General features: G+C 42.1%; 1 protein-coding gene across 1 annotated transcript in view; it reads right to left on the bottom strand.

Annotated features, from left to right (window-relative positions):
• Nucleotides 1-327: 327 nt before the first annotated feature.
• LOC134440328 (glutamate receptor ionotropic, delta-1-like) overlaps nucleotides 328-26143 on the bottom strand; it is a 447219-nt gene continuing 421403 nt past the window's right edge. The window contains exons 12-16 of the mRNA XM_063190363.1: nucleotides 23903-24041; nucleotides 17994-18189; nucleotides 17297-17463; nucleotides 6769-7018; nucleotides 328-798 (exon numbers count right to left, since the gene is read on the bottom strand). Of these exons, the coding sequence (XP_063046433.1) occupies nucleotides 328-798; nucleotides 6769-7018; nucleotides 17297-17463; nucleotides 17994-18189; nucleotides 23903-24041 (1223 nt within the window). The remainder of the gene's footprint in view (nucleotides 799-6768; nucleotides 7019-17296; nucleotides 17464-17993; nucleotides 18190-23902; nucleotides 24042-26143) is intronic.

Genomic DNA, 26143 nt, shown 5'->3' with positions numbered 1-26143 from the left:
AAAATCATCTCTTGAATTTTCCCTTTTTTAATGTAATCTGTAATAAAAATGTATGTTTGAGTGTACCGTTCCCATTTTCATTCCCCTTTCTTTTCTATCACAATCTTGCCGTTTATGCACACCTACACAATCCATCCATCCATCCATCCATCCATCCATCCATCGCTCCATCCATCCATTCATGTATCCATCTTTAGACATATGGGCTAAACCCCCGACTCCGCGTGGCAAAACCAGGCAATGAGGTGGCATGTGGAGATGAGAACACACAGGGGAGCAGGGGGGAGGGGGGAGGAGGGGGTTTCGCGAGGTCTCCCTTCCTGGTCCTCAGATGGACGTGCTGTGGGTGGAATCAAGGGATTCTGGGATGGGTCCGCCTGCCACTGCCTGGTAAGACATTGGCGTGGGCATGGGGGTCTTGCCGGGGCTCTGCCGGAACAGGCCCCCGTTGGGCGCCCGGTGTTTGCACTGCATGGAGGAGGGTAGGGTGGAGCTGCTGCTGAGAGGCAGGGGCAGGGAGCTGCCAGGACCCGGGCCCAGAGTCCGGCCCAGCACCCCATGAGCCCCCTCGGGGCCCAGGTAGGTGGTCACAGAGAGGGCTCCCGGGCCCGGGTAGTCCCGCTGAGTGGCCTGCCGGGAGCTGGTGCTGCTCCCCCCGAGGACGCCGGTGGAGCTGCTGCTGCTGATGCCCAGAGCAGAGATCTCGATAGACGGGCCGCTGAGCTGCTTGTGAGCAAGGTCCTCGTCCATAAGACTGTTCATACGCCGGTGCACCTGCTCCAGGTTGACCTCCTTGTCCTAGAGAGGGGGAGGGGGGAGCAAAAGAGAGGGGAGGTGGGAAGGAGAGGAGGAGGGAGTGAGGGAGGTAGGGAAGGAAGGAGGAAGGAAGGAAGGAAGGAAGGGGGAGGACATTGAGGCTGAGACTTGCCGTTTCCAGAGATGCTGTATCTCTGTCTTTCTCCCTGTCTCTCTCTGCCACTCTCTGGCTGGGTAAGTCAAGCTCCATGCATTCAGCTTCGTAATGGATGGTTCCTGTAGTGACCATTGTTGAGGGCTTTCTCTACAAAGCACAGCAACCCAAAGATGCTACTATGTGGTCCAGATAACATTTATTAGCTTTCTATAAAAAACAAGATGCTATTGAAAAGCATAGAATGTGCACTTGTGAAATCAAATTTGGCCATTGTACTGGGTGGGATTGTGGGTTAATGCTGAACAATTGTTAGTGGAAATTGTGGTAAATCATGCATTAAAGTGGAACCAATTTGGATCAAAAGCTTGCTTTTGAATACCCGATGGATTTTCAGATACTTGTAAAAAAAACAGCAAATAAAAAAACAGCAGGGATGATTTCTTTAAACAACACAAACACACAGTGGGGTTTTGTGATCTCTGTGTTTTGTGACAGTTGCTAACTTGCCTTTTGCAGCCAAATTAAAAAGCAAACTAATGCACCAAATTGAGGCTGTATCTTGGCAGACTTCAGTACCACAGTTAAGTCTGTAATCACTGTTTTTCTGTTTTTAATTGAAGTTACTGGTTGTTATTTTTCTTTGATACATGTATACTGCACATTGGTATTACATAATTAGGGAAGAGCAGGCACAATTGTTTGAAGAAATAAAGAGATAAAATCAAAAGTTTCCCAAACAGCAAGGCATTCTGGGAACCAGACTTACCCACAGTGTCAAAAGTGTCAGTATCTCTATGGCTTTATGGCTGTAAGGCTAAGACATGTTTGGGGAAATGTCTTACATTTGGTGTGCATTATAAACTAACTATGGTTAACAGTAAAAAAAACAAAAAAATGTGCAGTTGCTCACTGTGTATATGAATGTAAAGTGAAGTTGAACTACGCATGTGCCAACACTTCACACTGGTGTTGTCCAACCAGCCCACATCTGAAACAAAATCAATCAATAAATAAAAAGATGAAATCGATTGATGAAACGTAAAAAAAGAAATAGGTTAAAGAATCCATGGCGAATGGGGTGAGGAAACGAGGAACTTAAAGGCATAGAGGGTCAACATACGTACTGTAAGAATCATAGCAGTTTGTATTCACATAGCTTGTTCATGGTTTCACCTGACAGATCTAAGTGGTTTCTGTTTACTAAAGCTTTATGCTCTTTATAGCAAGTACAGTAAACACTAAAACATAATTACAAACCTGAGGACATCAGGTTACACCAGGCTACAATTATGCTGCAATTTGTATCATAGTTGTTCACCCCCGCACCTTCATTGGCCATGTGGGGCCAGTGTTGACAGAGATCTGTGTATTTCTCCAGTTAGCGGTTTGTTCATGCAGCAAATATTGTGTTGTAAGCTAGTAAAAATCAATGAATGATGATTTTGCATTTCTTAGTAACTAGATCTCTGGTATGCTGTCCTAGTCAGCAAACACCTCAGCCATTGTAAAAAGGGACAGCAATGGTGCACTGCATCTACTGTATGTCCTCAACAATTACATTGTACTCCTAAACAGATGATGACTTTAAGGTGACGATAGTGTATATAGGACAACTTTTTGAGACATGTGTCTGGGATTACAATACTCTAAAATGTTGTTTGGACTTTTTATTCCTATAACACCTTTGTCAAGAGAACGTGGATCAGCAGCAGGCATCCACTCAGAAAATAAGCAGTCACTCAGCCCAGGAATATTGCCCAAAACGTTGCCTTGTGTATCATAACCTTTATATCTCTGCCATAGAGCACACCATGATGTGAGACCTCACAGTGCCATATGAATCTTACTCAGCTACCAATTATTCCCACATTTAACTGATGCAAGCAGCAAAGCAAGGGTAAAAAAAAATCGAATCAATTGACTATTCAAGTTTTTGCAGCCAAAGTGACACTGTCTACCTTTTTATGTGGTAGTATGGTCTGTGTTCATTATATCACTTCATTGGGCAGCTCTACTTTCATTGCAACTTATAAACTGACAAGGGCATAAATAAAAATTGTGCCAAAATGTCTTTATCGCCCTACATCTAGACAACGTTCTGAAATACTTGACTCCAATATTGTCTCAGAGTGTCTGTATCAGTACGGTTTCCCCTAAAAACTACATCTAAAATGGCTCTAAATTCACACTGCCAGCTGTGCAAAAAAACAAACAAACAAACAAACAAACAAACAAACAAACAAACAAAAATGCTTGAATGAATAATTATCTTTTGTTTGGTGTAAAAAGGCGTCTTTCCCCAAGTATTTTGTGTGTTTGTCTTAATGTGAGCAGATGCCAAATAATTGCCAGTTCTGCACTGGGAATGCACAAATCATTTCTTCCAATGGCTGTCCTAGTGTGTAGTGGCATCTCATTACGGCACATTCATAATGTAGCTGCACTGGCGCTGCGCCTAAAGTAATAAATGGTACCAATTAGATGGGCTTAGTGTGCTATAAGGACAGCCTTGATTAGATGGAGAGGCAAACAAATAACACACACACTCGTCCAGACAAACACACACACACACACTCGTCCAGACAAACACACACACACACTCGTCCAGACAAACACACACACACACACACACACACACACACACACACACACACACACACACACACACACACACACACACACACACACACACACACACACACACACACACACACACACACACACACACACAGATGCACGAATGCTAACGCACATCTGCACGTACGAATGCATGCAAGCACGCACGCACACACGCTCGCACACACACAAAAATGCACCACACACACACACACAAGTCTACAATGCGTGCATACACATCAGACATACAGTATTGCCTCTTTTCCACTGCCGGTTTTCTGGTACGCCTACAGACACTGCGCAACTCGGCCGCCACTTTTTGCTTTACGATTGAGCTGTGACGTGCCTATTCCAAAGGAAAAAGTGGTGTCTGAGTCGCGCTATGTCGAGCTGTAGGCCTACCAGAAAAACAGCAGTGGAAAGGACACATATGTAGGCTATACACAACCTTCCAGTTGATATTGTATGTGACCTAAAGCTACTTTATCCATGGTTGCTGGCCAACACAGACATGGCACAATTGGTTTCCATGGACATTTCAGCCAGAACTTCTTCTGTTTGACTCTGATGTAATAAATATGCATGGCATGTAGCCATGGAACACCAAAGCAAGCCTAGGGCAAATACGTCTGCCAATAACAATGATGACTGAAATAAAATGGAATCAAACTTAGGTTGCCCCAATAATGGTGGATGAGTTGAATACCTGATGCACATCATCACCAACCCCCCAGCCAGCCATTCTATGATGCCCTCCCTCCTCCACAACAAGGCAGAACACATCAGATCTCACACAAAGCTCTAGTCTGACCTGTGTCAATAGCTTCTGTCGCTTCCCAGTCTCTCTCTCTGTCTGTCCAAATGTCCTTGACCCCTTCCGATGAGGTAGCGGTAATATCATTATATGTCAATGGACCAGAAACCCTGGTCAGCCTGTAATCCTTAGATTCCTGCACGAGACGATAAGAAAACCATATGAATTAAAATATTGTAACACTTTGCTTAAACCCAGTATTATATCAAAGAGTATCTAAATGTGGTTATAATAGGTTATAGTATAATGCATCATTGGGACTGAGAAGTACTATACTGTATATACTGTACATTCAGACTGTGCGCTTAAGATTTTATGTCTATTTATCAATGACCTGTTTATGAATTTATCAATGACCTGTTTATAATCAGGTGTGGATATACACAGGAATTCAGAATAACTATTGGGAAGATTTTGGATTACTCTGTTTTTTTGTCAATTCTATTATTTCAATCACCAATGATACATTATGAATGCTCATAAATAAATCATATTTACATGTATTCCTCATAGCAATTTAGGTTTCAGAAAAGCGTTACCAATAATACCATAAAATCCAACTAAATCACTAAAAAAGAATAACACTACAGCATTTGTCCACATTGACATATAATTGCAATAAGAGATGGCACAACACATCATTTCGCCAGAGATTTGGGACAGGAAACTTAAATTGGTCTCGTGCTATGACTCTTATTGCACCGTCAACAAGTCGGGCATAAGCCATGCAAGCGTCCCGATTGCTCACACTCTAGTTTAGGGATCCATGTGAACTGAAGGAACAGCTACTGTGCTGCGGCTTCCATTACCATCAAACAACAAGGGGCGCAATGACTCACAGATGAGTCAAAGACAGAGAAAGATCTGGAGGCCTGAAGTTCGTTTGAGTAGCCTTTCCTGTAACATCAACTAGCTACAGTATCAGGCTGTGTATTTTTGGAAACGGCTAAACAATGAACTCTTCACGTTGCCTTAGTGGGAGCAATTGTCTGAATGTGGAGTAGCTTCTATGACGTCAGTCTGTGTCAGACATTTCCTGTGTACAGGAATAACAGCACTTCTGATAGAATCACACTTGTACTTTTGATGTACTGTACTGATATGCTGCTGTAGAAGACTTCTGGTAGATTCATACCCCTGACTCATTTGTTAGTTACTTTGCTGACAGAATGTTAGGTGTAGTGATATGTTTCTTTGTCATTTTTTCACATGTTTTTTCATGTCATGTTATTATGACATCACCCTGGTAGCTTACTGTATCTGCACAATATGTTGAGGAAATCCAAAGATTTAGAAAAAAAATGCTACGTGAAATAAATAAAAACAAATCTCTCAATGGACATTCATTTATAAAAAAAAATAGATTTGATGAAACTCACTGAGACTGGGAGACAGATTGACTTTATTATCCAAATCTACTTTACTGTGAAAAGAACTAAATGTACTAATTGCTAAGAATTACTGAAGGTTCTCATGTGATTAGAATTTAACTTTGGATTCAGTTCCATATACCTGGCTTTTAGCTGATGGTAGCAGGCCGCAGTTGAATTACTGCTCGATGCTCTTTAAGATTCCCTACTCCATTTGCCTATTTGATCATTGATCTCGAGCAGAAGCTCACTAAAGCAATATGTCTGCCAAGATGTTTTTTGTACTGACCAATATTATATTAAGCTAAATTTGCATTACTGTCAGTATGCACAGTAACAATAAGATATTTCTATGAAATGTCAAAAAAGAGTGCAAAGGGCTGTAAAATTATAAAAAAGAATGTCGCTCTTTTGTCTGCCCTGAGTGGTTCCCGTAGCTGAAAAATAGCTATGAATCTATCAAGTAGTTTTTTTTAAAAGCATGAACAAAAGAAAAGTGGAACGCCCACATGAACAACCTGCTCTTATGCCTGTCTTTGGCAAGAAATTATGTTTTATATAAATATTTTTTGAACTCATACACAGACATACACAAATCCCACACACACAGACACAGACACAGACAAACACACAGACACAGACAAACACACGCACACATGCACAGAGACCAGACGCGTACACGCACACGCACACGCACACGCACACGCACACGCACACGCACTGCCCACACAAACAATTCAAAATTATAGTAAAAAAAAACACAAAATGGGTGATGGGTTACTTTCTTTTGAAGCTGGTGTAGCAGTGTGGAGGTGGTGAATGGCACTATAGTATTGTGGTGTGTGTGTGTGTGTGAGGGGCGGGAAGGAAGCGGGGCGGGGGGGGGTGCCAATTTTGATTTCATGAGGGCACACCTAGAGCTGAGTGTACTGGAGCTCGACTAAATCGGGGTTAGCATCTGGGGCTGGATCCTTAAAGTAGAGTGTGGCAGTGTCGTCCGCGCGGCGCCTGCTACTGCCAGCGCCGCCGCCGGTGCGCGCCCTGAGCTCGGTCACCTCTTTGGGCTGCTGCTCGCTGCGGCAGCGGTTGCTGCTGCTCCACCACAGCTCCAGGCCGGCCACCAGGCAGGCCAGCAGCAGACCCGCCGCCAGGATGCAGAAGACGCCGGCGAAGCTGTGCAGCTTGAGGGAGCGGCCGTCCGGCGAGGCCCCCGCCTGGTGGCTCGTCAGGTCGCAGCGGCCCGTCCGCGGCCACCACTTCTGCTTCAGCACGTCCAGGTCGCCCTTGTCCTGCAGCTCCAGGATCCTGCACAGCACAACCAAACAAAAAATGGGGGCATTAATACACTTAGCAAATGAAGGCTACTGTATGTATAACTCCTGATAAGAGTATTTACAACACTGTGGAGAGTCAAATTTCTCTAAAAGTCGAGTCAAAAGTCAGCGTGAAATTTTGCAGATGGTAATGTCAACTCTGAAGCAAGACGATTCATGTTATCTGATATGGAGAACATTTCAACTCTTTAAGAGTTAAAATAACATTGGCATATTTACTGTGTGCACAGTAGCACAGCAGATGGGGAAAAGGACAGACAGACGTAGAACAGCGACAGACAGATGGCCAGAGAGATCGGGGAAGAGAGAGAGAGAGAGAGAGAGAGAGAGAGAGAGAGAGAGAGAGAGAGAAGAAAAAGTGGAGATCCCATCCCCATCTGTGCACACCTACTGTATGGGTTGGCCTTAAGTCAGTGAAGCACTGCTGCTTTTGGTTCTTTTCTACTTTCCTGACTACAAACGTGAATGCAGCAATCCTAGCTATTTGAACAGGTTCACATTTTTAACAGCGAACTAGGGTTGATGAGGGAGGTGCAAAATATTTTTTTTCACATTCCTGTAGACATATCATATATTTGAAGAGTTCAGATGCAAAACCCCCTAAGTGCCTTTTCAGAAAATAATCTTAAATCATTTTTATTTAATACAAAGCTATCAAAATTGCATATGTTTTTAATTGTATTTATGTAATATAACTATTTATATGTATTATCAAGTACATGAATGTAAACCAAACCAACAACAGGGTTCTCTAAAAATATAAAAGTGCAGGTCTTCAGAAATGGAGTTAGGGGGTTTTGCATCTGAAATCTTCATTTCTGTTCCTACCCCAGTGCATGTTCCAGAAGGCACCCAATTTCTCTTTACATTTAATGTGTCCAAAGAACCGTGCGTGTTATTTTCTCTTTCCAAATTCCATGGTCTGATGAGAACAGCTGTGGTTTCTGGCTAATAATATCTAGTCACAGCTGACATCAGTGTCCATGTGTGGTTCACGCTAATTTAGCTGCAAACCAGATCATTCACCTCATGGAGACTAAAAGAAAGAGGCCATTATATACCTACATTAAACAATGTATTGAATTGACCTCGTAGGTACGATTTTTTTTTCTTTTCGGTGGTCATACAGACGGGCTGGAGGATGGAAGATAGCACCGTTTCCATGTGAGTTCAATCAAGTGCATCTAATCTGTGCTGCTGTGTTTGTGCATCATCTAAACTTGTTATGGAGTGGATGTTGTTTTTATGTGTAGGCCATTTACCAGACAGCAACATCATCAGTTCAGAAAGACATTGATAGTACTTCGAAGCTATAATGCTTTAAGATAAACCATTGTGCTGTGAGTGACTGAACAAAACAACACTGTAATAATGACATGGGAAAGAGATCTGGTGTATAATACATCAGCCAAACAAAGGGCTCTATCCCTTAGAGGAGTGTATGCAAACAGGCTGTTTTGTTCAATGACCTTTAACATTGGCATGATAACACGTTATCATGTTTGATGCCTTTCTACATGTCTGATGTCCTTCTCAATAGGCTCGTCATGTCCTCCTCTGATAAAGGGGCTGATTCAAATGCATCAGATTGTCTCTGGTATGCTCCTATGTGACGTTGCTGGAGCCAGGTGTGTATGTGTGTGGTAACAGTGTATGAATGCATGTGCATGCACTTAATGAGCTCACACACATATGCACATTCTCACTCAGACCCACATATGTCACACGCAATGAGATCCTGTTTGAACGTACGATTTATGAATATTTTTGTAAGGGCTTTTACATGTAAAAGGTGTTCTAGCCTAAAACTTTGACTTTTAAATTAGAGTTTTCTAAAAATGCACAACTCACAATGGTGATCTACACAGTATATACACAGTACAAACGAAATATCCACATAGGCTAAGTGTAATTAACCCCTTGACCCAGAGCCTATGTTATAACCTTATTGTCACGAAAATTGTAATGGCTATGTCTTAATCTGTTACTTAAGGCTCTCTGTACTGTCATAGCAAAGTTGTTAGTATTTTCAGCAAATAGTGAATAGGCCCATCTGCAGTAAGAGGCTATGACCTTAAACTTTGCCAGTCCATCACCATATTAAACACACTTCTTTTGGCATGACAAGTGAAAATAAAGTGCTTAAAGTAAGATCAGAAAAGGATGTGAAAATAAAGTGCTTAAAGTAAGATCAGAAAAGGAAGGATGAAATAAAAGTGGAGGAGCAAAGTGGAAAGCATTCTGAAGAGCAGTATGAAAATACGTACAGGCCACAAATTACACAAAAGATCTCTGTTTGTCAGGATGGCCGAGATATAGCCCCCCATTCTTTTGCTGTTGCACCATTCAAATGGTAACAGAGATCATCGTCAGGAAAGTAATCAATCGTGAAAAGTCAAAGAAATATTGAGAAAAAAAATCTAGCATCACTACAAAGGTCCATAGCACAATACAGAGTCTGTCTGAAAAGAGAGGAAAGAATGCTGTGATCAAGGCTTCAAAGTAGACCACAAAGTGATTCTGAGAGACTCAGACCATTTGGTCTTGGTCTTGAAAGACGTCTTTGAAGGATTCATAAATAGCCCAAAACATGGCCTTGCCGGCACAAAAACGATTGCATTAACCAAGCATGTGGTTGGGAAATGTTCTTCCACGCAGAAAATATATAACTTTCTTCAATTTTCAAGGCGTTTTGAATAATAACTTTCAAGGTTTTGGACTACTGCTATTATTAAGTTGGGTCAGCTAACTTAACAGGTTTATGCCAAATACCTGTAAGTGCTTAATGTTAGTACCCTTAATACTCAGATGAGTAGACGGTTGTTGATTGAAATGGGATTGGCTGACTGACTGAATGATTGAATGAAAGTAGATATTGATCCTGAAGCTCCAGACAGACTGTGAACAGTTTCATGAAAGTGCCCCGGATAGTTTCATTGATGTATTTTTGTTCCATGTTCAGAGATTACAGCAGGCCAAAACATAATGACCCCTTTTACCACATTTTAATGTAATGTAATGCAGTGCAATATAATGTAATGTCTTCCACAGTTTCATAAGAACGTTGTGGTCTGTCACCTTATGGGAACATGGTGAACGTTTACATTATACTATAAATGAAAAAAAAACTGCAACACTCCTCAGGGTCCCCTGTTGCAGCAGATTGCCATGGGCCTGGTCGTGTGTGAAACGCCTAGTGATTGGATACTCCGCGGAGTTCACCAAAGAGTATCCAATCAGTACCAGGGCTAGAATACTTGAAATTGGGAAATGGTGAGTATGTACGGATTACTTGACCACATCCTTACTAGGCATCCACTACAATTTGTATAGCATGTCAACTCACCATCTCAATTCAGTTGACCCTGTTGCATCAGGATGCCATGGCAGATTCCAACTGAGCATGTGCAGATTACTAGACTTTATTTCTGCTCTTGAAAGCATTTCCCTGGTGACCCAGCCACTATCCAAATCTATCAGCACTGATTATAGCTAGGTTTCCCATAGTAGCTGCAGTCTGGCGTAACCATCTAAAGATTTCTGCAAAAGTGAATAGTTTATAGTTCTAGTATCTGTTTCCTTAAATGGGTGTTACCAAAGTTCACAGGCCTTAATCACTACGTTTAGAGTGAAAAAATGTGCACATGATCCAGCAAGGCCTGCAAGATTTACGGTAAAAACATCTGATTCTGACTTTCATCGATATCAACAATCCTATGTACATACTCTACTGAAAGACACTGAGCTCAATGAAGGCTACTTGGGCATAAGTCTTACATTACTGCAAAACCGCAGTGCTTAGAAATTATGAAAACAAGGTGATTTTGAGCATAATTTGCATCTCAAGTCATGAGTACCGCATTTAAATTAAAAGAGAACTTGTACTACCCATCTACTCCTCATGTTTATTGTGTTTACTGCAAAGTGTCTTCTTACCATGGCAAAACAATTGCAGATGTCATTTTAAAGTACTCAAGCATTTCAAGGTGTCCTCTGTTTGGTAACACCTTCTCAGTGAGTCTGCTCTGAACAGATATCAGCAGGCATTTTGAAACTTCTAAATCTAGTGAGAATGTGTGCTACTGCAGTTCTTCGTAACAACTTTGGATTCTTTCAAAAAAGCTATCCCTCTGCTCATCAAGCATGGATGCCAACAAAATATGAGTGAATTCAGGAGAAATGTTCAGAAGCGGCCAAAGTTGTGAGTGACAAATAATACAAAGTGAAATAATAATAATGCAAATCATCTGGTCTTGATATCAAAACAGGCATTCTTCGCTGAACATTTGTCAAATTAGTCATTGCAGGGCCTTATTTACAGACAATGACAGACTGATCAAATCTATTTTTAGATTTTTTCACAGGTGAAAGTGGTGGGAGCATATGTCAGCTTCACTCTAGCAAGAAAAGCCAAGACACTCAGCAGAGGTTTTCATTAAGAGAATCATTGTAATCAACTGAGACAATTCAGAGTAAGAGATGAATCTCTAACCACTCAAGTCAGACAGACATCATAGGAAAATGTTCACTAAATATTGCATTCCTCCCTTATGGTGATTTTTTTGGGGTCAAAGAATTTGGGTGTGAACGTCTTACTCTATGCCAGGCGTGGAGAATCGAGAACCTTTTTCATTCGAAGGGCCACTTTAAATTCAAGTCCTCCGAGGGCCGTACTATGAACACAAACCAGGATTTTCTCCATCACCTTAGGCCTATATTGAAGGCAGCTACCTTTTAAACAAACACCACCTTCTCTAGGTTCCATGAATATAACTTAATTGTATTGCAAATGCATTTTCTAAGATTCCTTTACAAAATATGTCGTATTTCATGTGAAGCTGAATAACATTAAAATTATATTGCAAACGGCCCTCGAGACATAGGTTCCCCACCCCTGCTCTATGTCAAATGAAAATTCATCAGCTGTTACAGAGGGGAAGACATACTAAAACTGTGTGCCCAAAACCTCTACAATTCAATTCTGCACGACTTCAAAATGCACATGGCCACACCTTTGCTTACCTCAAAAACATTGAGCTGGACCAAGGGGCTACATTTCTGGGACCTGAGATTTAGGTCCAGTGTGATTTCTACAAACTGCTATGTAATGTAACAACTCAACAAACCAAGATATCCAACTTACTGACTATGGAAAAGGTTTATGTGGAAATAGCAGGGATATATATGGGTGAAACTGAAAGCTAAAAAAATAAATCAGAAAACAAGCCACTGTCTCAAATGAAGCCAAACAGGCTATAGTAACATATTGGTACTAACGATGGATGAATATGAAAGTAGCTGACATTTTTTGTACAATTATTGTGGCTATTTGTTTAAAGTACTCCTTTATGGAAAAAAACAACTCTGGATTATATGCCATTTCAGACGCTCTGAGAAAGGGTCGGTCCCTGTAAGCCCTTTTATTCTGATTTTGTCTAACTCCTCTCAATTCCCCCCCCCCCCCCATCTCTGTCTGCCTCTCGTGTCTTCCCCTGCCATTGCTGTGAAGAACATGGTCATGACCCCCATCACATAATCTCCCATCCTTCAGGGCAATGTGGCCACTCTCCTATCAGTCAGACAGTCACATAAGCGTGCACAGACACACACACACGCACGCACACACACGCGCATGCAAGCACACACGCACGCATGCACACACACACGCACGCACCCACCCACCCACAGACACACACACACACACACACACACACACACACACACACACACCCACCCACCCACAGACACACACACACACACACACACACACGCGCCGCAGACGTACACGCACCCACCCACAGACACAGACACAGACACAGACACAGACACACACACACACACACACACACACACACACACACACACACACACACACACACACACACACACACACACACACACGCTGAAACGTGGGTATGAATATGAAAAAGGGACACAGATTCCGGCAGCAGCAAAGCAACAGACAGGATGGCCTATGCACCTCCAACATAGGCTGCGATAAATCTGAAGTGAAGGTTAAACCTTCCTGGAACTAAGCAGTAAATATGTGTGTGGGATGTAGCTGTCAATGACTGCATGCCTGTCCATCAGGAAGAATATGTAATGCAAATGAAATGTATTTCCAACATATTCAGACTCCCAGATGTTCAGACAATATTCAGAAATGGCACCACAAATCCAGAAGTCATGAAGTGTCACAGAACAATTACAATGACCTTCCACGCCTTATTGTACATTCATAAGCAAGTGTCTGTTGAGTCATTTCACATGAAATCAGACATTTTTTGGGGCCCTACCGACACATATTTAGTGTGCCTTTTCTGTGGCAAGATAGAACCCCAGAGCTGCATTTGCATGAATCTGGCACTATAGTTAGTTGGCTTCTGTGATGTTTTCTTTACCTACAAAACCCAAGTTGAAGTTGGAACACAAGGTAAATTGAGAATAATAACAATATACTACAGTAACATTTTACAAACATCAAGTAAACATAGTCAACAAAGCTGAGCAAAAGTGTTGTTCTGGGGGAATATTCATGAACATGAAAGATTAGCAAATTTTCAAAGAGTTTAAACTGTTGGAACATGGCAGAGTCGCCTTTCACTTGTGTTAGCCTAGCACCAGTGGCCTCTGCAATTACAAGGACTGTTGGTAACACAAAAAAAAATGTTTCCTCATGTCCGAAACACTGGCTAACTAGGAAATCGAGGCCTATGTCAAATATCCTGAAGTGTCACCATAATATGTTGTCTTAACTATTCCCCATCTAATACTATATGGAATGGATGTTTGGAAAATGATTGTATTTTGATTTAATCCACAGTTTACCAAGTGTCCCAACTTCACTGGAGTTGGGGTTTGTAGATGGAGTAGTATATAGTAATAGCCATGACTGATTTTTCCACATATGCTACAAAAGCAAAGATTTTTTTCTGTATTGAGCACACATATCAAGTGGTTACAGGCGCACAGGCATCACACAAATCTCATTCCTTCTCATTCATTTATTCTGCCTCGCATACTCTCACCTACGGTACATACAGATACATACAGATACATGTACATACATGCATCCAACCGTTTGCAGCACCCAAACACATACTCCACACACCCAAGCCAAAGAAGAACCCACATAAGCTCAGCCAGGCTTCCCTGTTGCATGCTTCATGCTTCACTGTTGCATGCTATTGAGTCATGAGAGGGAGGCCTCCTTCAGTGGGAATCAATGAAAGATGTGCTCATAGAGTGAATTAGTCTCCCGTTTCCCCCAAATCCAGCCGCCAATATAATTATACCATCTTAATTGGCTACGAGTGATTATGTGCAGATTTAGTCAATCTGCCGGCATCTGTTATTTTCGCAGTGGGATCAATTTCTAACGGGTAATAAGAAGGTATTAGGAAGTGAAACTAATGAAGCCGGAGTGTGAGTTCGTTCTCCAAGTGGTGAGAGATGTAAAAAAAGTTAAAAATAATAAAAAAGAAGTTTAAAAAAGTAAATCAAAGAAAGTACACAAAGCCAGGGGAGACGCAAAAAAAAGATGAATGGGAACTTTGTGAGAGTTGCAGTCTCACACTAGCATGGACGAGTGGCAAAAACAATTAAAACTGTTGAAAAATGCTTTATTATCCTCCATGGTAATTACGGCTCCAAACAGGATGGCTGCTTGAAGTGGCCTTTTAATCCCTGAACCAGGCAATTACGGCAGCTTATCATCCCCTATTTGCTGGGAAAAGCACATTATCCCACACGGCGCTTTTATAATATTACACTCGCATATTTATTATGTTACATTTATGGTCTTATATTTCATGCCGTATAAACAACATACAGGCGCAGGAGGAGGAGGAGGTGGGATCATGGAGGGGTGGAACAGTTGGGGGAGACACTGCAACCCCCCCACCCCACCCCACCCCTCAGTCATCAGCGATTATGCTAACGTCGTTATGCAGCAAAGAGAGCTAATTAGGTAAGTGACACCAAAAGTCACTGGAGCCAGATGAGCCCAAAGTCCTATGTGACCCACGGTCTGACAACACCAGACAAGTGGCGCGGTCATTACAGGGTACACCAGGGAGAACGCCACAGCAAAGTGGATGGAGATGTATGCAGAAAAATGCTGCATGGTTAACAGGATTTCAAACAAATATGGTGTCCTTCCTACTGTAGTGTTCCAAAGCAACAACAACATGCATTTATGTAGCACCTTTCAAGGCATTAAAATGCTCAACAGCAAAATGCCACCGCGCTATCTACCACCAGTGCGTAGCACCGTCCCAGGTGATGCATGGCAGCTATTATTGCACTTGTAGAGGAGAATGAGGGGACTTGCTTTATGTGAGCTATATAGGTGTCCTTTATTAGATACAGTAGCTCATAAAACTATGTGCACCAATGTGACGAGCTTGGATTTGGATCATCTTTGCCAAGCGGCTGGGATAGTACAAGGAAGATGGTAGGTAGACTGAGAGGTATCCCTGATATTTAATTAAGAGACCTGGGCTTACTTGAGATGGATGTTAACAAATGATGGGAGAAGTACTCTGTTTTAAAAACAGAGATGAAAATAAATGGGGAAAGAATTGCAAATGGTACTTTGGTTGCAGAACCAAGTGCGATATAACCATATCACCGGAATATACCTTCAGTAGTAAAAGAGGCTATTGCCACAATTCCACAATTTGATTGGTGACAAAAACATCCTTTGGCCATAAGTCAACAGCATCAAATGGAAGCCATGGATTGGTTTGGCCTTCTCTGCAGTAAATTGTATAAAAAAAAACATACTGTATCTCCCAATGTATGAAATGACACCTTCACCCCTCAGAATCATCCTGTATGGATGGATGCAGCTCAGAGGGGAAGATAAGGCACCAAGGTCAAATACTCTTTACAGTGCTGTAAAAAAAATAATTGCTACTAAGAAAACTGTAGGGTCTCACCAGGTCACTTTACGGCGACATAGTGTCAGAGGTGGACAGGAACTTGTATTCAAGACTGAAAGATGGCATAATAGTGCAGATATGTTTGTACTGCTATAGAGATTTCCAACGTGACATCATGGCCTACCGTCAGGGCCGGACTAATGCACAGGCTAGCTATGGCTGCAGCCTAGGGGCCCTCACCTGCCACAGGGCCCTTGATTAGCCAAAAGAAGTTAAAAACAATCCAGAATTGTGACGAGATGCAATAGTGAAAAATGAATCTGTAATGTTGAGTACAGATGTGAATCTTGTTTAGAATTCGTCTCCACTGACATGGTATCCTTAATTCCCAGCTTGTAATTAGGACATTGTGAAACTTCGTCATGACATTTGCCTTCCAGCGGCCCCACAGCAACCTGTAGCCCAGGGGGCCCGGGCTATCTTAATCCGGCCCTGCCTACCGTACATCAAATGTACTTTTAGGTCTGTAGTTTCCTTGTTTACATGACTAGGATACGCCGATGCAGGCTACTATGTGACAGGCGGCAGAATTTGATTTGCCACAGTGAGGGCAAATTGTTGCTGTCCCATTTGGTCACGTGTCTTGACAACCTCTATAGCCAAGGCGTCTAATTCCACCCATCTCCCAGTCAACCCCAACTTGTTATTTGTGATGATTGTTAATTATTTCTTCAGTATTCAGGAACAGGTATCATCTCAATACAGAGTGTGTATGCTTAAACTTTGAATCGGTAAAGGCAATGAAAACCGAGTCCAACAGCCATAAACAACATATGTAATGAAATGTGTTCTGAAACATGGGCATGAGAGAGATGGAATTTTTATTTTGTGACGACATTCTGATTTCTAACTCATCCTGGTCCTTACCCTTGCCACTTTCTGCCCAATGTGATTTAACCATTTTCACAATAATTACCTAACTGATTAAAGTTAAGGCCAGGACTTTGAGTGGAAATACAATTAGTGCAACACGGTAAAAGAATAATAAGCAATTATGGAAATACTGACGTGACCTTAAATTAAGGGGGCAGAGTTGGAAGATGGCAGAGTGTAGATGAGGAGGCGCTCGAGAGCGAATCATGCCACCCTGTCAATTTGTGAATGTGTCGTGTCAAATCGGGTCATAGCACTGCTTCAACTGTGCGATTTACTCACGAGTGGCGACCACGATTCCGGGCCAAAAGTCATACAGTGTAATCCTGGCATTAGAAAATTGTTCTGCAGGTTGGCTAATTTGGTAGTTACTGTAGGTACAGGTAGGTAAGATGGGAAAGTGTGATATCAGGTGCGTCATGAGGACTTACTTTTGGGAGAAGAGATCTCGATAGGGACTTCCATGCTGCAGAGCTATGCCGTAGCCCTTGCTGCTCAAGCTGTTGCCCGTGACCGTGACAGTGCAGTCGTCATCTGTCAGAGCTGCATACTCCACCACCGCCTTGTCCCATAGGAAAGCAAAGGGGCTCTTTTTGGCCTACAGACACAGACACACGAGTGGGCGTGCGCGCGCACACACACACACACACACACACACACACACACACACACACACACACACACACACACACACACACACACACACACACACACACACACACACACACACACACACACACACACACACACACACACACACACACATTTAATTTGCTTTCTTGCTAATTGTTTATACAGAGGATTTGAATACGTATCAGTTCTCAGCAATTTAGATGATGTGTTTCTGTTCTATTGAGATTATGGTTTGAATAAAAGCAAAAAAAATAGCTTATCTCATGATGACTCATTTAAAGTACATGTTTTGGGAACATAAAGTCCCAGTGAATCAGAGATCTTAGTGTCTGGTTCAGAAAATCTTGCCACAAATGTGACAAATAGACTAGTGAAATCGCTTGTGTTGGAAGGTAACTGGGGCGAGGTTGTTACTTTGGAACTGGACTTTTGACACCTCTGGTGACAACACTTGTGTTGTTTTGTTGTGTTTAGTTTCGTGGTGGTGTCGAATACCTTTCGGATGCCCTCTGAGGGGCTGGAAACAGAGAAGTCCTGGCCGTTGTTCTTGCTGATGGTCCGCCACAGCTCTGCGTAGGTGCCGTCCTGCTCCAAAGGGTTGGTGCCCTTCGCTTTGAAGTAGTCATACACAGCTGAGTCCCGCACCGTGCCATATGCAAAGTCCACCTGCCTCGCCAGATCCTGGAATGTGCTGTGGACCGGACGGTCACAAACACGCACACACACAGTCAACACACAGACAACACACAGACGCACGTACACACACAATCACGGACACACACACACACAGACACACACAAACACGGACACATGCACGCGCACACACACACACACGCACACGCACACGCACACACATTTAATTTGCTTTATTGCTAATTGTTTATACTGAGGATTCGAATAATTATGAGTTAGATGAAATACAGCACTTCATCTTTTATTCTGCTTCTTCAAAACTGTGAAAAATCACAAATCATGACAAAAGCAAGTTGTATGCAATGTAATGTGATGAGCGCACAGTGCTTACATGTACGGTATAATACCTAGGTAAACACAGGTTATCGCACTGGAACAAACAATGTAGTGTATACTGAAGGGCACTCAATATCTCTCCACTTTGATCAATTTCGACCCATAGACAGATGGATGACAAAGGGACAATAATGATCCATTTACCGCTGGGGTTATTTTCTTTTCTAAAAGCTGCCTTGAGACATGAACGCACTCACAGCTTTCATGGCAAGGAAATTATTCAGTGTTTTTTCCCCCCTCTAAAACTGTATAATTTGCATGAATTTTCAAATAGCACTTTGCGTTTGCAAACAGATCCTTGGATGGATAATGTACATGCGTGCAGTATCAGTCATCAAAAAACCCACTTCTGAATTAGGCCCAAATTGCCCACTTAGACATCCATGTCTGTGTTCTTTTCTTTCTTTCTCTAAAGGAAAAAAGTCATTTGGCAGAAAGGGTCTTTCATTATCTTTTTGTCTCCCCTCAACGCTATGTCTTCTGCTCAGAGCTCTGCAGTTAGTGCCAGAGGAGAAAAAGAGAGACAACACAAATAGAAAGCAAACTGCAAAACAAACAGACTGCTGGCAGTGATGATGGCTGTGACTGAGTGTGAGTGAGGCTATCGTGACTCACCACCACCAAGTCTGCAGTCTGATTGCTTCTGAGTGACGAAGGCTGCTACAATTTTTGCCCAATTACGAGAAACGTTCAAATGCAATCAGAGGTAATTAATCCTGCCAGCATAATATATTGGCCAGACCAGGAACTCACCGTATGTAGCCAATGTAGGATGTCCGCGTGGAGTGTTCCACAATATGGTCTAACTAGCCATTGTTGGTGTTAAGTGTTTAATATAGGTCTACGTAATATATACATAAAATGGTTGTCTTGGCCCCAGCCGTGACTCAAGTGGTTGGAACATTGACTGGTGCACCGGGGACTGTTCCCCCGTTTCTCTCTCTCTCCTACTCACTTCCTGTCGCCCTTTCATACTGTCCTATCCAATAAAGGTATATACATATGTATTTGTATATTTTAAAAGGTTGTCTTCAAAATGCTAGGTCAGGTTCAACCCTCACTAAACATACATACATGAAACAACATCATGACCTTTAAGCATGCCAATTTTTAAAAAAATTTACACCAAATTTCCCTTTTCCCTTCCCTGAGAGAGAGAAAGAAAGAAAGAAAGAGAGCATAATATTTTCCGCCTTTAGCTACATTGTCCATACACTTGATTAGGACTGAATTATTCTTTTGGGTACAGACGAGCAGTCTATGCATATTGATCAGGTACCTGTGGGTACATCCGTGAATAAATTTCATTACCGGTATGCGTATTAAATTAATACTTATTCCCAGGGCAGCTGGGGTCAAGCTGAGGCAACACTACTTCATGAAAATCTGCATAAGCACAATATTTCTTTACCAGCCTAGCACTATAGCCTCACAACCTGTTCATACCCCAAGTTAAAACTATAACACTTCACTACACTGACGACCAAAACCCAATGCAGCCTCTTTAATAATACTTGTACTCATGGCCATGCTCCTTCCACATTGTGCTGTACTACCATATGAAGAGTTCAGATGCAAAACCCCCTAAGTGCCATTTCAGAAAATAATCTTAATTCATATGTATTTAATACAAAGCTATCAAAATCACATATTTTGTTATTTTATTTAGGTAATATAACTATTTATATGTATTATCAAGTACATGACTGTAAACCAAACCAACAACGGGTTCTCTAAAAATATAAAAGTGCAGGTCTTCAGAAATGGAGTTAGGGGGTTTTGCATCTGAACTCTTCATATGCACTCAGGCTGATATACACTGCCATTTGTTTTTCTTTAATTAACACCAGCTGAAACAGCCCATAATGCAATTCCCATAATGCCAGAAAAGCCAATAAATAAACACAATGAAAGGATTCAAAATAACCCTTCAAAGTCTCTGAGCCTTTTTAAAACGCAATAAATAATTCGGTTTCATTAACTTTTGACATGCTCCCAAGGTGCGAGACGCTATTCATATCTTTGGAGAGGATTCTGAAATCCCTGAGAAAAAAAAGTGCTACAATAAGCAGAATGTGTGCCAGGAAGCCAAGCAACGATGCTATGGGGGTGTCAACCCCCTAAAAGAAAGATGAGGGGTGCCGCCCTCGAATCCCTAATCCTGAGATCAAGAAAGGCGAGAGAATGGAGATGCTAGAGCCAAAGAGAGAGGGATGTAATTGTGACTTTGATGGTGTGGCAGAGAACGCTTTGAAGTGGTAAACTCGTCCTGTTTGATTTAATCCCTCGCACTGTTTCTTCTCCGGCCCCCCAACATATAGTTCTCTCCCTCCCCTCTCTCCCCCCCCCCCCCCTCTCACACACACACACACGCAAGCAGGTATATATAATTTAATGTTTCTTATTTGCTGGTTTTAAATCATTCATACCCCATCTAATAAATTTTCATCATATGAAGAGTTCAGATGCAAAACCCCCTAACTCCATTTCTGAAGACCTGTACTTCTATATTTTTGGAGAACCCCGTTGTTGGTTTGGTTTACATTCATGTACTTGATAATACATATACATAGTTATATTACATAAATAAATTAAAAAATATGCAATTATGATAGCTTTGCATTAAATAAAAAATAATTCAGATTATTTTCTGATATGGCACTTAGGGGGTTTTGCATCTTAACTCTTCATATAGACAGGCAAGTCCAATTTTGAAAAATTGTTTAAATGTCTTTAGAGCTAACAATAAATGTGTCAGTTGGGTCATTGCAACAAAAAATCAACTAAAGGAATTGCATGTAGATTGAGTGCTGGAAAAACATTTAATATTAATCAAACCCAAAGACATATATTTACATGCAGGAGAACAACTTTATTATGCTTGCAAACTCTACTTGAAATTCCAATCAATCTCCGGTCTATTCCTGTCTGCAAATGGCTTTTCACCCTTCAGAGTCCATTGTAAATGTGCATGACTAATTTATTGTGACGTACGTATCACTGTAATATAAAATAATTGATGGAATTATGAATCAATATGCCAAATAATAGTCTCATGGCAATTGTCTTATTGCCCCTAATCCATTATTATCCTTTGTAATTAGAGTTTGCAGAGGGTTGCCTGGAGACTTAAGTTCGCTGAAAGTCTACACACTATAACAAAATGTAATGGTGGTAAAGTACTTCGGGGGATTTTTTAGAAAGAGTAACCTTAAGTAAACTATGGGAACAGGAGAATAAAGCTTTAAAGTGGCCAGTAACCAAATAGTCTGACGCATTAAGTCTGAGTAGACTATTTTTTGCAAAGTTATGAATGCAGAATTTGAAAATGACAGCGAACAAGTTCAAATAGTGTGTCAGGAAAAGTGCCATGTCATTGCAAACTATGTCTTAAAACCAACTCCTGGGTCGAAGTGGACCAAATGTGGCCCTCGCTCCATTTCAAATGGTGCAGTCGTGGCCTAAGGGTTAGGGAGGTGGTCTTAAGATCAGAGGGTTGCAGGTTTGAATCCCACCCTTACCTCACCCTACATCGCTCCAGAACATATTCACAGGCTGGTGTTTCTGGCCAAAAAGATTTAGGCTACTGCCTTTTCCATGATTATTACAATTCAGATCTACTACATTCTTGCAAATATTTCATTTTGTGATTTTAAAGAACATTCAGCACAGAATGCAGTTGTTGAATAATCGTCATTAATAATCGTGATTTCAATTTTGATCCAAATGATTGTGATTATAATTGTTTTCCACAATCGTGCAGTCCAAGTGGGAGGTACAGTAAATGCTATAGCTTACAGTAACGGGCGAGGAGAGAACAGGCCAAATTCAAGGTAAAAATCCTCTCTGTACCCTGTACTGTAATTTATCGGCAGTCCGGGACTTGCCTACCTTGGCCGAGTTCACAAAGTGAGCAACATAAATCAATTGCACTTTAATTACCACAGCCTCTCAGCACACACACACTGTCTGCTGCTGCAATTATGCTCATTAAAATGCCAATGTGTCACTTTCGGAAAGTCGGTGATATAACAACAGTTTGCAACCGCAGATTTACAGTGCGTTGTCTACAGCGGGCATGTGTCCCCGTGTGACATTTGCTATTTGCTTGCTTTGCATGCATAGCAGGCAGGGGAGTATCTCCTCAACGTGCCTGAGAATGTCAGAGAGAAACAATGTTGTGTCTCTCCATGAATCATTTCCTTCAGCAAAGCATATAAACAGTGACGAACAACATGGTTGGCTGTCAAGTGTAAAGTAGTCATGATGATGGTCATACAGTCACAATGCAAACTGCACCTTGATCTACGTATGCCATATTCAGCAAAATGCCTGGCAACAGGTTACATACTACTCATGCCCTACTTATGCACCTGAGTTTGTCTGCCCTATAGTCTTATAGTCTTAACAGGAAAGGTGTTTGTTAACTAGTTTCATGTTATTAGAATGTTGTGGTATGTCAAAATGGGTGACGGTCTGTCAAACCAACACGCCTCATCAGGGATACAAACAGAGGTATTGTAAAAAGAAGAGAGAGATGGCACACATGCACCCCTCTTACGACACAAGTGCGTAAATAGAAGTAATATCATGATGAGAAGTACTGTAAAATAAACTGAATGGTAATAGGTGTACTGCATATGCAGCAGGGTGAGTGTGGGAGCAGGAATGAATGAGTAGGTGTAGTCAGGGTGCGATTTGTTGGAAAACCAGAAGGGGGGATATGCTTCAAATTTCAAGCAATATCAATGGAATGACATTGAACTGTGACAAAACTATGTAGAAAAAGTGACGATATCAAGACCAGAAGGGGGGACAATCCCCCCCATCCCCCCCTACAAATCGCACCCTGGGTGTAGTGTAGGACTAAGTTGGCATGAGGGACTCGACCTACCGGATGCTGTGGTCCATGCCAGACACTACAACCAGTGGTGTAGTGGGGATTTTTAAAGTGGGGGTACGCGATTTTTAATGTCATCAAATAATTAGGCAACTTATGTCAAACCCCCCAACTGTCCTTAATCTAAAGTCATTGCTTCTCCGTTTTCATGTGTTTGGCCAATCACCTGCAATACTGCTGTGTGCTCATTCCTTTTTGTATTCAAACATGGACAGATTTTTATTTTTTAAATCTCACTTCAAGAGAAGTGGGTGGACTGCATACCCCCGCGTACCGCGCCCACTACACCACTGACTACAACACTAGTGTGTGAATAGAACACTACAACACTAGCGTGCGAATAGAAGAAATATCATGATGACAAGTACTGTAAATGAATAGGTGTGAGTATATGCAGCAGGGTGAGTGTGGTGGAAGCAGGAATGAATGAGTAGGTGTAGTGTAGGACTAAGTTGGCATGAGGGACTCGACCTACCGGATGCTGTTGTCCATACGAGAGACGGTGAGGTAGGCGGCCAGATTGGCAGTGTAGGAGGAGCAAACGACGAGCGTGAAGAGCCACCAGCTGCCCATTACGATACGCAACGCCACCGACCCTACCACAGAGTCACCACCTAGAGGGAGAGAGAGAGAGAGAGAGAGAGAGAGAGAGAGAGAGAGAGAGAAGGGGGGGGGGCAGTGGTATGGTAGTTATCTGCATAAGCTTGAAAATTCAACTGCTGGAATCTGATTACAAAGGAAAGCCAAACACTTTCTGCTGTGCTAAAAGGCCACTAAACTGTTTGCTCAGGAGACCAATTCCCTATCCTTTCCCCATCTAGCAGATTGGTAGGTTTACACACAATGGGAATTAAATGTGGTGAAAATATGATGTCATTTTTTTTTTTTTTTAAAGACTGTGAAAATACTGTGCTGTAACAGCAGATGGTTTCAAGATTTCTTTGTGATGGACATTTTTCTTTAATTCTTCACATGAATGAAATAAGTATATTGGAAGAAAAGACTGACAGAAAAAAAACTGCAAGCTGTTCACCTCGGCTTTTGTTTGAGCATTATAGTAGTGTGACAAGAAGCCGCAATCTAATAGCCTAACTCACTTTCATGCTTTTTTCACTTTGACACTATCAGACTTGCAAATGGATACCCATTATGCTCCACTAACCTTGCTGGTGTATATTAAAAACACCCATTACCGTAGCCTACACACAGACACACGCATGCACGCACGCACATACGCACGCAGTCACGCACACACGCACAACACACACGCACAACACACACGCACAACACACACACACACGCACAGGCACACACAGACACACACACACACACACACACACACAGACACACACACACACACACACACACACACACACACACACACACACACACACACACAGGCACACACACACTTAGGCAGACAGGCCTGATAACCTCGCTTCTCTACTGTATATGAATCACAATAAACCCCCTCATTAGACGACTAGGGGAGGTGGTAATGGCGAAGATGGGGGAGGAATAAAGGGAGGGTGAGATGAGTGGACGAGGTCTTGCTTGGATTTAATAACTCCCTGCGTGTGGGGGGGCTCAGCCCAGCAGAGCCCAGCAGCGATGAGTGGCACGGGGCCAGGCGCTAAGAGATGCGTCCGCGGGGCCTCCTGCCAGAGGGCCACGGGGAGAGTTGCTGAGGTGGCCCTGGTCGCTTACTCCAATTTTATTATTCATTTCTTTTTTTTCTAAAAGATTTCTTGGCTCACGCCTACGCGCAAGCCGTCGAATGAACTATAGAGAGGTGGCGGAGAGGCATCTTGGCTCAAAGGCACCTTTGAGGTCGTCGCATGAGACACACTTGTTATGCAGGCCGAGTGCGTCACGCGTGTTCCCGTGTAGGAGTGTCATGTTAAAAGACTCCTTGGCTGTTTTTTGTTTTTTCAAATATAAAGTGCCGCTACGCGATCTGAAATTACAATTGAAAAGCTGACCTTTGCAAATGCCATGTCACACCGTATCCAGAGATGTGTTTCAATTCTACATGGATTTTGTTCATGTCGTCCCCTTACGTGTATTTTCTCACATTGTGTGACTGTAAGCTAAGACTCCACATCTGTATTCCCTCAGAGGATTGAGACAAATACCTCATTCATCATACGCTGCCTAGCCACTAGAGGCACACACTGAGACAGTCAATGTTTTAGTGTGGGAGACAAGTGGATACTGTACATGGCAAAAGACACCAGTGTAAACTTGGCCCTTGTAGGATATAATTAGAGTAAGTGGAGCAATCCCTCTGAAGTAACTATGGAATTATACATATATACATACATATATATTACGTACATACTGTATATACATTATACATACCAGTTCTAACTTTATGACACATATGCAATTGCGGACATTTGTTGTATAACACTGTTTTTACAGTTTTTGACCTGCTGAGCTACTCAGGAAATGGAAAATCCCAGCACATGACACGCTTAACATGAAAATCACAGTAATGACAGCCAACAAAAAAAAACATTTCTATCAAGTGCAAGTGTAACGGATGCCAACTAGCGGAGTGTCGCGGAGTATGTTAGTAAACCTCCCTCCTGAGGCCTCATAGAGTATCAATAGTGTTGAGCAGTCCGTCTGGACATTTAGCATAGTGGTATCGTGCTGTGCCTCGTACACCCCAATTGGAGCTTTGACTGGTACTGTAGGTCACAGGTTCGAG

The sequence above is a fragment of the Engraulis encrasicolus genome, chromosome 2, assembly GCF_034702125.1.
Source record: "Engraulis encrasicolus isolate BLACKSEA-1 chromosome 2, IST_EnEncr_1.0, whole genome shotgun sequence".
Classification (NCBI taxonomy): Eukaryota; Metazoa; Chordata; class Actinopteri; order Clupeiformes; family Engraulidae; genus Engraulis; species Engraulis encrasicolus.
Note: the sequence above shows the minus strand (reverse complement) of the source record. Positions and strands in the feature narration are given on the sequence as shown.